This window comes from Pipra filicauda, unplaced genomic scaffold (assembly GCF_003945595.2).
Source record: "Pipra filicauda isolate LSUMZ 115617 unplaced genomic scaffold, ASM394559v2 scaffold309_size868695_pilon, whole genome shotgun sequence".
Classification (NCBI taxonomy): domain Eukaryota; kingdom Metazoa; phylum Chordata; class Aves; order Passeriformes; family Pipridae; genus Pipra; species Pipra filicauda.
Window position 1 is genome coordinate 222,760 of NW_024104431.1, and position 15,964 is coordinate 238,723.

Consider the following 15,964-nt stretch of genomic DNA (forward strand, 5'->3'; position numbering starts at 1 on the left):
TTAAACAAATCATTCTGGAAGGGGTCTCGCGAAATCTCTCCCACCCCAAGCCCAGCCATTGGACAGCCAAGCCAGACTTGCTGTGTTTCCAAACCATTTAGGCCCCACTGCTCAAACAGGAACGTTGCGTCTTGTTACTTTTAGGGGCTCCTTTTTTAATTTTGGAACCCCCTCTCATGCATTCAGTGTTGAAAAGCCCTCTGCAGGCTCTTGCCTGGTTCACCGATCTTTCTCAAACTCAGGTAATTAGAACACTTGTTTTTAAGGATTAACCATCTTCAGTTGATGAATGAATGATCTGCCATTAGAATGCACCTTACCTGGAACACAAGATGGTGGATGTTGACATTTGAAATACAGTTGTCTTCTTCCTGTTCTCTAGGTAACACTTGAAGAAGTTGTGGGACAAATGAAATGGAAGAAAATCGACACATTGGTTATTTTATGAATGAGGCAGAAATGCAGGACCAGCTGGTGTTTTCCAAACCAGTCCCTGTTCAGGAGCAGCTGCTGGTAAGCTCCTGTAGGCCCAGCACAGCTGCTGGGGCAGCAACAGATTCTTTTTGTTGCTGAAAATATTTTTTTCTTGACAAAGTCTTGTAGGGACCCCCCTGCCAAGGCTCAGGTGAGGCTGTGGCAGGCCCTTTGGTGGGGTCACTGTCCTGAACAAGGTGGGTTCATTGGAAGGACCAGGACATGACCAGAGGCTTGTTTCTGCTTCCAGCTCCAGAGGCACAGACACCAATTTCCTCTCTTGCCAAGCAATACAGAGGCATAGGAACACACCTGTGATTTAAGAGCACTTTATTGTTCTTTAAGGCTACTTTTAAGTACAAAAAAAAAAGATGGCCTGCCAAACCTTTTTTTTTTCCAGGTGAAACAAGGCCACAAAAGAATGGTATATTACAGATTTACAAACACAGAGATAATTGTTTAAACTGAACTGTAGATAACCTGGCTCTGTGAAGAAACTTCACCACGTCTCGTGATGGTGAGTTCAGTTTAGCGTCCTTCCACCACCCCCCAACCCTTTGGCTTTCATGACATTGTTGTGTCCAATAATATATGTTTTACTGGACATAGCACATTAAATCTTTATTGCCCTCAAATCCATTTACCTATCTCAGATAAGTAAATGTAACCTTGTAAAACAGCTATTATTGAAAATATTAGCTTTAAAACCATTATCTTACTTGTGTTTACAAAGAAATATAGGAGTCACATTTTCCACAGAGTCCATCTACAGTATTAGTATTGACTGTTATACTGCTCAGTAGCCTCTAGCAATAACAAATGAGTGGCTATTAATGCTAATGCAGTGTCCTCATAGAATAACTGTGTTCCTGCACTTTTACTGTATTACAGACAAATCTACAACAAAAAAAAAAAGATCAACTTTTTTCTCCAACCAAAAAAAAAAAATAATAAATGAATGATTACAATAAAGGAAAGGGAAAAATTAAATAGCTACATATCATTAACAAATTAATTGTTCCTCAAAAAATACCTACAAATTTCTCTGTACATTCTTTACGCACAGCGTAACGATGGTCTTAAAGTTACCTATATAAAAAAGTGTTCTTTTAACAATCTTCCTACAGAGAGTAGGGTACTGAATGCCAAAGCAAGGAAGCGTTGACTACCCAGTAAGATGGTAGTGAAATGTGTAAAACTGGGGGCTTAGATGCTGGGGGATTTTTTTTTTTTTTTTTTAAAGAAAACTGAGCAGCCACCTTCTCACCAAGAGTAAGAGCCAATCTCCCCATCTCTTTCTACCCTGCACCCTTTCCAAATTAAATAGCTTAACTTTAAAAAAAAAAAAAGGCATAAAATAAAAGCCACAGTGGACCCAATACTGTAACACAGTCCATAATACATCACGTGTAGTTCATCTTCCAACTAGTTCTCATTTTCTACACTGAACCAATCGTTTCAGGTAACCCAGTATAAAAAAAAGCCCTAGCTGCAACTGTATTGGGAAGATGGAATGTACGGGGGAGAGTAGTTACACTTAACAAGAAAAAGAGAAGCTCTTAGCACTAGCACAGCTGTGGTTTCATGCCTGCCTCTACTACCTAATTTCTAGTTAGTAGCTATCAATATAGCAAATGATAATAAATGCAGTAATACCTGTATAAAGTCTCTACTGGAGGAATGTTTGCTGCAACTTGGCATCGGTTTAGGAACAGGCTTAAGAAAAAGGAAAAAAAAAAGACAGAAAGAAAGATCATATGTCACAAACTGTAACAATCTGTTGTCCAGCCAAGATCCGTAACAGTAGCAGTTCCTGCAGCTAGTTAAGGGTAGATTACACAGACTTGGTTTTAGGAAGCAGATCCCTGTGAAGCAGCAGTGCTGCAACCAGGGAGGGTGGCTGGACCTGCGCAGAGCTCAGCATCCTGTGCCAGCAGCCACCAGCTCCAAGGGTGGCACGAGGCCTGTCCTGAGGCTGCCCTCGATGCTGGCTGCTGCTAAAGTGAATATCAAATACAAATACCATAGAGTACAACTGTACCAGCAGTAAGTATATCTAGGATTGTTACTGACAAAAATAAACTAGTTCTGAAGAAAAGCTAATAAGTATTATGATTCTTACTGTCTATACATTAATAGATACCAGCTATTTTTCATAAAACATGCATCGTTAAGCACTATGGAACCCTCCAACCTCAGCTCTAGTCTAACAAACTGCAGTGTTTAGGAAAAAATGCCCGTGTTCTGTAAATTATGCAGTCCAGTTGCAAGCACTAAGCACCTGAAATCTAAAGAGAGAAAGACCTATAACCTGTATGAGACTTCCCCTTCCAAAGCTGTTTTGCTTTAAGAAAAATCAAACTGATAGAAATGTCATCCTTAAACCCTTTTTTCAGCAGTTTGCCCTCAAAATATTAGCCTCTTCCAGAAAGTTGCTGTGCAACTTCAGTCCTCCTCCAATAGTGCAAATCATACATAACAGTTCTTTTCAAGTATATACATACAAAATTACTTCACAGAGGGAAAAAAAAAAAAGCAATGTAAGCAAACCAGACAAATTCTAGTCTTAAGAAGCTAAGAAAAGCAAAAAGGACTGGGGTCAACCAACTAAGTGTAATGGCTTTTGTGGATCAGCGTGCATTATTTTCTTAAGGGGCAGCAGATTTGCATCAGAGGTTTCTTTGGTAATTGAGGCAGGAAAAAAGGATGCTACATCATATGAATCTTTATGAAATAGTTCCTGCTATTGTCTTTAAGGGCACCCTTTCACAAAAAAAAGTGAGTACACAATAACGTGTTGAAAACTAACCTCTCCTCCCCCAACACTACCTAAGCACTGTTCAAAGCTCAGTCAAACCATGCAAATTGACAAAGGGAAGGGTCCTCTCCTCAGGAGACCACGGAGGGTGAGTGATTATGATTGACCATGTGGGAGGAAGGGGAAGACTGGCCCCGCCGCGATGCTGACTCGGGGCTGCTGGAGACGCCGTCCTTGGCAGCCTTGATCTGCAGCCATGTGTCCCCCAGTGCTTTGGCAAAGTGGTCATCGACTGAGCCCGTGATGGACACCGAGTTTGCCACTGGCTCAGGCTCCTTGTAGTTCTTGCCGAGGCTCCGGCGGAAGTGCTCCTCCACCACCGGGTCACAGGCAGTGGTGGCTGCGGGGAAAGGAGGCACAGGATGTGTTAGAACCCTGGCACCAAGGGCTGGATCCACAACCCACATTTTCTCCTGTATTTCTGTCACAAAACACAGGATGGTTTGGGTAGGGAGAGACCTTAAGGCTAATCCCATGGGCAGGGACACCTTCCACTAGCCCAAGTTGATCCAAGCCCTGTCCAGCCTGGTCTTGGACATTTCCAGGGATGGGGCAGCCACAGCTTCTCTGGGCAACCTGTGCCAAGGGTCTCACCACCCTCACAGGGAAGAAATTCTTTCCAATATCCAACCTAAATCTACCCTCCTTTAACTTAAGGCCACTTGTCCTGTCACTACAAGCCCTCATGAAAAGCCCCTGTCTCAGCACGAGGCCAGGCTTCCTTACATCATTAGGGGACTGTTAGTGAATGGGATGGGGAAGAAGAAATGAAAATGAAAAGAAGTAAAAATGGAGTTAAGTATTTTTGCATTTCTGTGACCTGCAACAGGTGAGCATTTTATATATATAATTATATTCTCCCTCAGCCTACTAAAAGCTACAGCTGTAATTCTGTGGAAACCCTCTCCCCGAACAATAACACAGTAAATTCTTTAGGCTTAAACAGAATTGAAGATGTAAATGGTTCTTTAAAATCATGTCCCAGTCAGGTGTGAGGCGCCCTCATTCTAAACTACGTGCCAAGAGCTGACCTCAGGGTTTCATCTTACTTCACACACTTGTGCTTGGAGCAGTCAGCAAACTAAATGAAATCATTACCTTTGCACTGGGTGCATTAAACTGATGTAATACTATTAAAAAAGGAACAAAGAGCCTGAAAAGACAGGTTTGGTACAGTAATTCCTCAGACTAAATATGGGAGAGCTGCAGTTTTACGTTTTAGAAACAGTATCTGTGTCTAAATGAGAATTATCTTTCAGAAAGCACTTGGAACTGTCGGGATCCATGGCACTGGCATCTGTGCTACAGCAAGGTCTGACTGATCCCAAAATAAACGTGAGTGTCATGCATAAACCTCTTCACCTGACAGGAGACAAATCTTTTCTGGAAACCTTTACCCTTCTTCCCAAGCCCATGTAAGTGCAGCTGAGGTCTCCTGCAGCTCTCCTGAGACCAGTAACACCAGTTCATGAGAAAACTTGTAACAGCTGAGGTCCCTATTGACTGATTTGTTCAAGAGTCTAAGGGTTTCCTTCAGCTTCTAATTCTAATTCTAGTTAGCACTTCAGCTTCTAAATCTAGTTATCAACAATACACTGAGCTTTACAAAATCAAAAAAATACTACTACTAATAATACTAATACCCTACTATAGACTTCTAGGTTCCTGCCTACAGCACACCGGTGTAGGACACAGTGTGTCCATGGACATATCCAGGTTGACGAAGCCCCACTGCCGTGACCTTTCAGCGATGCTGTGTGTTAAAGCTCTGCCTCAGCAGACATGAAAGCCCTTGACATGAAAGGGCTGTGCTTCCCCTGGGCTTTCCCACTCTGCAGTGGGAGAGATGAACAGAAACGGGCCCAGGTTTCCCAGCAAGTATTGCCTGAATGAAAATCATGGAATCATAGAATAGATTGGGTTGGAAAAGACCTCCAAGATCATCAAGTCCAACCCCTGATCCAACTCCAATTACGATATCATGGCACTAAGGGCCACGTCCAATCTCTTTTTAAAAACCTCCAGGGATGGTGAATCCACCACCTCTCTGGGTAGGCCGCTCCAATGCCTGATAACCCTCTCTGTAAAGAATTTCTTCCTAACATCTAACCTAAACCTCCCCTGGCAGAGCTGGAGCCCATGTCCCCTTGTTCTATTGTTGGTTGCCTGGGAGAAGAGACCAACCCCCGCCTGGCTATAACCTCCCTTCAGGTAGTTGAAGAGAGTGATGAGGTCGCCTCTAAGCCTTCTCTTCTCCAGACTAAACAACCCCAGCTCCCTCAGCCTCTCCTCATAGGACTTGTGCTCAAGTCCCTTCACCAGCCTCGTTGCTCTTCTAAAGTACCATAGAAGGCAGAAAGTTAAAACTTCCTGCTTGGGTTGCTGTAGCAACTGCCCTCCAAAGCTTTTTGTGTTATCCATGCAGAGCTGGGTGGAGGGTATGGGCTTTGGAAGAGTATTTGTAGCTGCAGGAAAGATTTTTGTGACTGCAGCTGAATAGTAAGAGTTTACTGGCTATTGAAAGACTGGAGAAACAACAGCTTCTAAAATATGGTTCCATAGTTGGATCTGCTGGCCCTGGCTGCTGTTTGTCAGATGGACTAAAATAAACATCATGACTTCTTTGTCTGTGTGGGGTGTTTTTTTTTAAAGCAGCTTTTCAAAACAAGAAGAAAGAGCACCTCTCTCCTCCCCCCCCCCCTTACTTTGAATTGGTACTTTCTTCAGTGGCACAGGATTGATGGTTAGAAAGTGCATGTCCAGGGAGCAGATACACAAAGAGGTGTCCATTGTTTCACCTCTTTTTTCATTGCTGTTAATACATCAGTGCCTGCACCAGCTAAGGTTGGTGAGCCCATTCTGTTCTCCTGGGATTCTCCTGAGGCCGTGGGGAGTTTGGAGGTGTCACTTACTGCTGGAGGGTCTCCTGTAGGCAGGCCCGGAGCCGCAGCCGCTGTGGGCGATGGGGCAGTGGGAGAGGCTGCAGTTGCGGTTGTTGGCAGAGGCACAGGTGATGACAGAGGGACGGTTCTGGGGGGGACACACAGGAAAGCTGTCACTCACTCAGGCAATCAGCCACAGCAGCACCAATTAAACCCATGAACTATCCGATTCAAAAAAGCACATTAAACCCCCCAAATTATTCAGCTTTAAAAAAAAAAAAAAAAGTCTGCACTTAAAATTCCAAAATTCCACCGTTATGGAAATAAAGTGGTGAGTGGCCACACAGAAAAAGGGCAGTGTGAAAGCGAATCATTACAAGCATTAAAATGATTTTACAGTGACTGTTTCAACCTCACAGACATTCCATATGCAGCACTAAATGTCAAATGTCAACACATTAAATGTATGTTTCATCCTACGGCCACACATCTGTGTCATTCCAGGACTCAGAAGGGCTTTGCAGATTTTACAGGTATTTGTCATCTTGGTGTTACCCAAGTTTTTCATTCAGAAGTTGAGTTTTCCTAGCTCTAATTCTGTATTCTATATTGCAGACACAAAGCAATGTATAATCTGAAGAGCTCCTGAGCCAGTCTTGACCACAAATACTTTCCTGTTGTAATTAATCTGCTCTCCAGCACTACTTAATTAACATAATCTTTTTTCATTCTCAACACATGCAAATTTCCCAAAATCTATATTACATCATCATAGCTCTGCCATCTATACTCTGTACAAAGTGTAAACATAAAATACTCTTTTTATAGTTGTTTACTATGTAAATGTTACATTGAAACAAGGCCTTGGGAAAAGAAATGTCCCAGTTTCTCCAGGTGGCTGAAGGGAAAGAACACAGGTATTGGAATAGATTTGCTTTGCATCTTTGGTATATTTTCTGATGCAAATAGTCCATTATACTCAATGTAAGTTAATTGTTAAGTTTTCAAAAAAAATTAACAGAATTGATGTAATTTAACTTCTTGTCCATTTTACAAATCTGTGAAGCAAACCCACAAAAATCACTGCATTACCCTGACACAAGGTCAGTGGGGAAGAAGGTGGTTCTTTACGTAGAGTAAGAGCAAGGCCAGTGAAGTCTTGCTCTTACTAGTAAAGAGCAAGATCTGTAAAGTAAAAGAGCTGAGCTCTTCAGGGAGGTTTAACACCATTTGGCAGGACATGACACAACAGGAATTTTTTTACACAACAGGCTAGCTACATCTCACTGCACTGACAACAAAGTAAAAAAAAGGAAATAAAGAAAAGAAAGGAAGTATTTGATTTTTTGGAAGCATTTCATATGTGGAAGTATTTATTTTCTATAGAGGCCAAGATGTTGTACCGCTTCGAAGCGTTTTTTTGAGAAGGGTATGTATGCTAATCTTTTCAAAAGAGTATTTTGGACATGTAAGAGGTGGGAAGTAGAGACAGACAGGTAATAATGCCTCAGGAATCCATGTGCCAATACCACGAAGGATCCAAGAGGCAGGATAAGGCATCTTAGAGAGTCCTCTGCTGTGGCTGTGTGTGTGTACAGAGCACTGAGCAGAATACAGGCACTTGTATGAAAATACTGAGGTAAATGAGGATTTAGTAGCAGTGAGTACAACGGAATACAGAATAACCCCGCCCTGCTGAAAATAAGAAGGAAATTTTTCCCCACCTGTTTATTAGAAACAGAGTAAGATGAAATCCCGTTCAACATGTTAAGGTGAAAAAAACCCACAAAACCGAACAATGAATCATCAACCTAAGGTTTCTTTTTATCACTAGACTTTTTATTTTGGATGATTTCTATTCCGTGATCTTAGCAAGGTCTTACCTCAACATCCTATTTTCCCAAGAAAAATGACTGTAATCTAATTCAGACCATCAAAGATGACAGGAGAGAGGAATCCAGTACTGGGCAGCAGGAATCAGCCCAGGTCAGACAGAATGTCAGTGGTGCAGCTGCTGAGCAGGGACACAGCAGTAATGCTGTCAACGGGCACTGGTGTTGTCACTGGAGCCCGTCCCTTCTCTTCTGTCATCACTGATAACCAAGAGCAAGGAACAGCCGACCTACACTGAACAGTAGCTCTGCAAGCTACTGCCAAGGGGTGTGAGAGAGCAGCGGTGCAAAGTTGGGGTTTGGCACAGCAAAATGTGAGGGACTTGTGTACACAGCCAACCCCCGTGGAAATCCACAGGGGATGGGAAGTTGATGGCTCCAGTGAAAAGCACGTGAAAAACCATCTACTCCACGTGTTCACCCTTTGCAGGCATCATTGCAGGAGGGAAGGAAGGAAGGATGGATTTGGGTACATGGGCCAGTTTCATTTCTCAGTGCTGCAGCTCATCACAACTCAATTCTCTTTGCTTTGTCTCCACTTGTAAGAGGGATTGAAGCAAGTCTGACACTTAACTGTTCTTGTAGAACCTGCATAGGCTCATCTTCAGCACTTCTGAAGCAAAACAAGTGCAATGTGCAAGAAAGTCAAGAAACAACCAATCAACAAAAAAACCCCTCCAACAACCACTCCAGCATATGGAAATAAAGTATAAAATAATCAAAAACAATTACTTGGCTTTAGGAAAAGTCGTTATGACTTAGTGACACAACATTGCTCTGAACAATGCAGCTTTTGGCTGGCTAAAACAACTAAGATCATTCCAGTTTCTTTCACCTGGAACATTCAGTGCAAAATTTTCCCTTATGCCCTTTTTGTCCTGCACCCGTTTTTCAGCAGTCCTGGTGGGAGAGAGCCAGGACAGAGGGGAGGGGAGCACACATGGATCACCAAGAGGGGCACAATTGCATCAATTTGCAACTACCTCCAAATTGCATCAGTCATTGCCTAGCAGGTACTGGGACTTCACTGAACCACACACTTCGCATTCCCAATTAAAACATGTGCGTCAGGGAAAGCAGAAAGGCCAAGAAATCTGTGACAGATACATTTACACAGCAGTGATATATTCACATTACACACGATGAGCTGTGACATTCACTGCATGTTTTTAAAATACATTTTGCCTGAGGAATAGTATCTCCTCTCTATTGTAATTCACAAAACGTTCTGCTTACATCTGGGAGTCCTCCCTGTGTCCACAGCCAACACTCTCCACCCACACAGCTCCTGCCAGCCCGTACCCGTACCTGCTGCCGTTCCACAGAAGTCAGTGTTGGTGTGATGCCGACTGTCCTGGTTGCATCCATGCTGGTTTTGGTCAGTGCTAGAGGTTGATCCACACTCAAGCTTGGGATTGAGGCATATATGTGATTGGCATGAAGGCTCATTGTCGGGGCAGCTGCCCTCTCGATGGGGCTGCGACTCCTCTCCCGGTGCTCCTTCCGGTAATCCCCGTTGGAAGTCTTGTTTCTAAGGCAGGAAAGAAAAAAGGCCTTACTGTTGTTCCAAGCTCTTCTGAGCTATGCAACATCAAATCCCTGTAAGAAACACCGGGAAATGCACTTTGCTTGGGCTGTGGGAGGTGTAGAACCAATCCCTCAGCGAGGTACCCCTGGTCTATCCAGCCTCCTTCCCTGCAAAGTGAAGCCAATCATCCCGATTTGCAACCTCTGGCAGCCAGCATTTCTCTTCACTGTAGAATTTCTTCAGATATTCATTCAGATGCACCGAGTTAAAGTGACAACTTTTTTAAGATCAGATAACTCCTCATTTAACATACTGTTAATCCCACTCCCTCTCCTAACACTGCAATATTCACTGCTGAAGCCCAAGGAAAGTTTATTTTACTGAAAAGACACAGTTGATATCAGCAAAAATGCAGTGAGTCAAGGCAGGAAGCAAAATCTTCAGAGCAGAAAATGACGGAAAAGCAAACTACACTGCACTTACCTCAGAATCACTTAATTACAACTGCTCTTTCAAAAGAGTAACTTCAAACTACTCCTGAAAAGTAAATCCCAGGAGATGTGCTCACATAATTAGCCTATCACTCATTGCAATGGAAATAAAGCTGGGTTTGTATCTAGGGATGAGAGACTTCAGTTTCCATACAGCAGTATAATTGTCATTAAAGGCAAACCAGTGACTCAAGGGAAAGGCACTTCACTCATAACTCAGGGAAGTGTGGGTATCACTGGCAGTCTGGGGAGTACCAGTGTTGTAAGAGTTCACACACTTGCAGGGACTGGTCACTGAGTTTCAAACTGCAAACTCCATCAATCCTTCCCATAGGAAGGCACTAGAGGAGAAAGCTGGCTTTGTGCAAAATAAAACCTGTCTTCAGAAGATTCTTGAAGTACTAACGAAGTGTCCTATGTGTCCTGTGTATAAGTGGGTAAAACCCAAAGTGGTTTTCCTCCCATTTTTTAAAGCATATCACAGCAAATTAATATGCAGGAGCAACCTTTAAAAATGCTGATGAATATTAGGCAGAGAGAGAAAAGGAATCAATTCAATACTGAAGTTACAAGTTCAAAAAGCTAATGCCTGTTTCAATATCTGAGGAAATGTCTCCAAAAGGAAGGCTGAGGGGAAAAAAGCCCTGCCAGTCAAGGGAAATAAGGAACCCCTAAAACACCCAAACAGGGTGTGGGGATGTCCCATGGTGATCCTGTCCTGGATCCTGGCCAGTCCTGAATCTTTTAGCCTCACCAGCATCCTGTGGCCAGGGATTCCGCAGTCTAAACGACATACTTTGTTAGTACCTTTTCTTCACGGGCTCTTTTTGTTTCTTTTTAACCTAAAATCTGTCTTGGTCTGCTTTGCCTCGATTCTTGTATTAGGAGAGAGACAAAGCCATTGCTCCCTGCTCATCATCTTCATGCCACTCCCAAGTTCATCTCTGTTCAACAACCTTTTTTTCCCAATGTAATACTTTATTCAGATAAAACCTTTTCCCATATCTTTTTTGGCCCCTCTCAGGTAAGACCTAGAAAAGTGATCATCTTTCTAGGGATGAGGATCCAGATCTCTGCTGTGTTGAGAAACTTCTCACAGTTCTTCAGTGCTATTGTTGAGCTTGCTTAAGAGTCATGTGGTTGTACAGAAATCTGCTATTGCTGCCTGAATCAAATTTCATTTATTGTGGTAAAGATAGGGTTAATATGATGTCAGGTAACCAGTGACTTGAGAACCTCAGGACACAGCCCTCAAGCAGATTCCCCTGGCACGCTTAGGAGGGAACAGCCAACAGCATAACAATAGGATTTGTAACCCTTTGGATCCCCCTGCTCTGCCCCCCATCTCTTTCAACTAATTCCAAATTAGCAGTTGCAGGTCAGCAGAACCGACCAGCAGATCCAGCCTCGAAGGTCTCACAGCTGGTGCTCAAGATGGTCCCTGAACACCCTGTGTTTCCCAAACCTCTCTGCAGGCTGGATTTGGACAGCATAAAGCAGCTCAAATCCAGCAGGAATGGCTCTCCCAGCCTCGGGCCTGTTTCAATTGCACTGTTCTGCAGGAGCAGAGCTCAGCAGGAAAGTTTGGAATTGCAGCGCTCTGAGCTAACGACTGATGCAAATGTGAGTTAATGGCAGCGCCGGGGACTATATTTAACATACAGTAGCCTCCTCTTGAATTACAGTATGGAAACAGCTCCTGGACACAACCAAACCCTCCTGCCCCACCCCGAGGAAGCAAGTGGGGAACTTCAGAAATAGCACAGCAGCCATGAGATATCCTGGGAAACAGCAACACGGAAAGCCACGTTAAAAAATCACCGTTTAAATGAAGGCTGTGTAAGGATGGCTTGTTCTCCGTCCTGCAATGAAGAATCTTTGGCGGCTGCAAGCCAAATTCTTACTTTTCAACAAAATATTATCTGGTCTACTACAATTTAAATGACCATTTGGAGGTTGCAAAACCACCTACAGCTCTAGCACATTCCTACTTTTCACTCCCTCAAAGAAAAGAATAATCTCTGTTCAGAATTTTTCTGTTTTAATAAGCACAAGTTGATTTTCAAGGGAAAAGTTTAGTTTCCTCCACCAAAAATACTTGTAAAATGAGTCAAAAAAATGTAGCTACACCAGTTGTTTGGGGGTTTTGTCTTATAACTCACTTTTCAACAACTTAGTGCTGCATTTACTGGGGAGTGGGGCTGTCAAGTGACCACTGATGAACAAACTTACTGAAATTTCCAAGCAAAATACATTTTCCATTTTACACAACAGCACCTATTTCACGCATCCTCACTTTAAACAAAAAGTCACAGCCCTAAATAGGGGTGAAGTGGTAGTTTTGCTGCCCCCAAAACACCCAAACCAACAAAAAAACAAACAAAAACCCCAACTCTTAACAAAAAACAAAACACAAAAAAAACCCAACAACACTTTCCTGCAAAGATTTTTGGAAGGGACCAAGAAACTGGGCAATGAGATCAGCCTGATGCCAGGAACAAGCACAGCAGGCAGACTTTCCCTAAAGACACCTAAAATTGAGTTATCTCAGCAATCTCAGCAGGCCGCACTCCAGTCCTGTCTGTAAGCAAATAATGTCCTCTTCCTAAATTAGAACAACTCCTCTTCTGGCCAGGGAACTGTTTTATACTCCACTCTTCAAAGATCCTCTCCTCAGTTCATCTACCTTCAACTATATAGTCTTTGCAAAAAAAAGAAAAATATCTGAAGCTTCTACTTCCACATCAGATATTATTTTTTCTGAGCCCAGTTGGAAATGTTACAGCACTGTGTAGGACAGTAACATGATAGCTCTGCCCTTGTGAAAATACACCGGCACTTGTTAGTCCCTCCTATTTAAATATAAACAGCAAATCCTACAGATATCCGACTCCACTTGTAAGACAATTGTACTTAAAATTACTTATAGGGTATTCATCAATTTCCCACTATTAAGTAGTTTTAGTTTAAAATGACACTTTAGAAATAATTTTCTATTAGAAATGGAAAATTTTTTACAATTTCAAAATGATTAATTATTATTATTGACAGAAGTCATTCTTGTTTTGCTATTAGACACTTTATCTGAGGGGGCAGCAAAACTGCATGTGTATGAAGATAATTACATTTCACTGAAGTCCATCAGCTTAAACATTCCACGTGCACTGAACAAGGAGAAATGCATCCCTTAGGTCAAACATAAGGGCAGAAAATTACAAAGAAGGATTTCTGACCAAGTTTGAAAAAGAACTTAAAAATATATATCACAAATAAATCTAGCTGTCTAAACAGCTTTGCCATCCCCAGACTCCACTTCATCTTAAAAACCAGCATATGCAACCCTGGGCTCCACGTGCAGTGCAACTCTACTGGCTTAAAAAACAGCAATTCCCATGGTGAGACCATCAGTCATATCCACCACCCTTCCTCCCTGCTAACACAGGTAATTCCAGCTACTTGCAGGTTTATTTTAGCAAAATTACAATTCCAACCTAAAATTAATTTCTCCAACACTTGAAAAACAGACAGTTGTTTCCCATGTTGCTTCCCAATGAATCATAACCCGGACTCCAGCACTTACCAAGCATCATGTGCTCGGGTGGATGTCACACCAAAACCACACACATCCTGACTGGAATTCTGCTGCAGTCTGGTTCTAAAGAAATTTCTACTGAAAGCAATGCTCCAGCCCTCCTCAGAACCAGCTCAAAGGGACTCAAATGCATTGTTTGCATTTTTTGCTGCAGACCCTTTAGCCGCGGCTGTTCTGTTCGCTGGCACTGAGGGGGGGTAATTCACACTCCGCTACGGGAACAAGAGAACTCTGCCAGCTGCTTAAGGAAAAGGGAAAAAAGAGGCCCAGTGAAGGGGACAGTTTTGCTTGCACTCACTTTCAGCCTGCAGATCCTTAAGGAACAGTTGCCAAAAGCATTACTGTACCTCCAAGAGAAGAAATCACACTCTCTTTGGCAGAACCAGAGCTCTGACTTGAAATGGTTGCACAGGGGAGTGTGTTGCACAAAGAACAACTATGTAAAATGTTTTCTTTACACAAACACAATGCATAATATTGCTTGGGAGTAAACTTCCATTTGTGTAACAAGTCAAATATGATTTAAATATTTTTAGCATCTTTGTAATATTTATTTTCTAACATCTTTTATTGTCTTTATTCATTAACTCTGAAGTCTGAAAGAGGACAGCTGCTTTTGTTTAAGATTGCTTAAGGATCTATAATCCACTGATACTTAATATCTGCTCCACATGACGGGGATCATTTCCTGTGAAAGTATCTACTTTTATCTACATTACTTGTGTTACTGTGAGGTGGGAAAACTAGAATTTAAGATGGTATTTCAAAATACAATGATGCATATGCATCCGGAGTGTTCTTTACTCAGATTTTTTTTAAGCAAGCTGAATTGACTTAAAAAAACCCCAACAACCCAAATAAAACCTGAAAGTAATATCACTTTGCTCTGTCAGCCAATCATCTGAAGTATTTATAACATGAAAAAATACCCCAAACAGCCCAATGCCCTCTTCAAACCACATCTCCTCTGAATGACTGTCATCTAAATATATAACCCTCTCCTATCCTGCTTTATTAACTTCATGCTTCGCAGTTCCTTCAAGTAGCCTTTTCCTTTTATGGCTCAGTACTCCATTCCAAAAAACCTTCAAAGAGGCAACTTGCAGAGATCATTGTCTTTGCAGGAATCACTCCTGCCACAGAACCTGGACACACGACAGGGTTTCCCAAGAAAGTTAATGAATGTCCTCCCTTTCTTTGCCACTGCTGATATTTTAACATTATTTGTACAGTATCTCCATCCCTGCAGGAAACCTGGCCAAACTAAAGCTCATGTTTTTGTACCAACGCACAGGTCAAGCTGGCAACTGCTCTCCCGGGAAGGCCTTTCTGGAAGCAGCACTGGAGCATCCCTGTCTCCTGCTCTGGTCCTGCTGGGGCCAGTTGGTCATGGAGGGCTCTGCCACAGGTCTGGCCTGGCCTGGAACATCCTCCAGCCCTTTGCCCATCCCAGTGTGGTTTAACAAGGATAGAAACAAGCGGCTGAGCCTTCACTTTCTGCTTCAGGCTACAAACAACTCCTGAGAGCCACCCAGGATTTCAAGCACTGCCTCGAAGCTTCTCCAGCCACCAGTAATTAAAGTTAACTCCTCCCAGAAAAGAGCTTGTTGTTCTTTTGAATTTTTAACTTGAGCACCAGCCCCAGTCTGGGAAATTAAACATCATATTTATACAAGTTCTCTCAGAGTCCAAATCACACATGCACCAACCACACCAATTTTCCCTGCTCTCCCCACTCCTCTGTAGTTGGAATTCTGCAGTTCCTTCCCTTAAAAAGTTTCAATTAATGATATTTTTTTTCAGCTTAGTGCTACAGCTGATGGAAAGACCTTTGAAATGAGAAGTCTAAACCATTGAAAATACTCTAACAAATAGGATAATCTTACATATAAACAAACACAGGTCAGACTTTCTATATTTATCCTCATCAAAACAGGATTTTCAGAGATAAAATCTCGGACAAGATTGTCACTTACAAATGGAATCAACAAAGAGGACAGATTTCACAGTAAAGTAATCAATAATAAGCTGTGAAATGCATAAAGGAGTGTCCCATTACTGCCTGTACCACGCACAAATTTTCAGATACAGACGAGCTTCTCTTCCTGAAGGCTTGATACTCACAAGTATGAAAGAATGCAAGACAACCACAGGACGTAAGAACTCAGTCCAAAGCCAAACCCACAAAACTGAAATCTAAATCAAATGTACAGTAAAATCAATTAGCACAACCTCAGATCCTCCTTATTTTCTCACAGGAATTTTTTCTTTAATATTTGGCCATCTT

At 42.4% G+C, this 15,964-nt stretch overlaps 1 protein-coding gene across 5 annotated transcripts in view; it reads right to left on the minus strand.

Annotated features, from left to right (window-relative positions):
- Window positions 1-574: 574 nt before the first annotated feature.
- VGLL4 (vestigial like family member 4) overlaps window positions 575-15,964 on the minus strand; it is an 83,985-nt gene continuing 68,595 nt past the window's right edge. For 2 of the 5 annotated variants that reach the window (XM_027748460.2, XM_039383421.1), the window contains 5 exons: window positions 9,375-9,597; window positions 6,205-6,322; window positions 3,443-3,632; window positions 2,131-2,190; window positions 575-786 (listed from right to left, as the gene is read on the minus strand). In XM_027748460.2, coding sequence (XP_027604261.2) covers window positions 678-786; window positions 2,131-2,190; window positions 3,443-3,632; window positions 6,205-6,322; window positions 9,375-9,597 — 700 coding nt within the window. In that variant the 3' untranslated portion in view covers window positions 575-677. The other 3 variants (XM_039383422.1, XM_027748459.2, XM_027748458.2) reach the window with 2 other exon arrangements.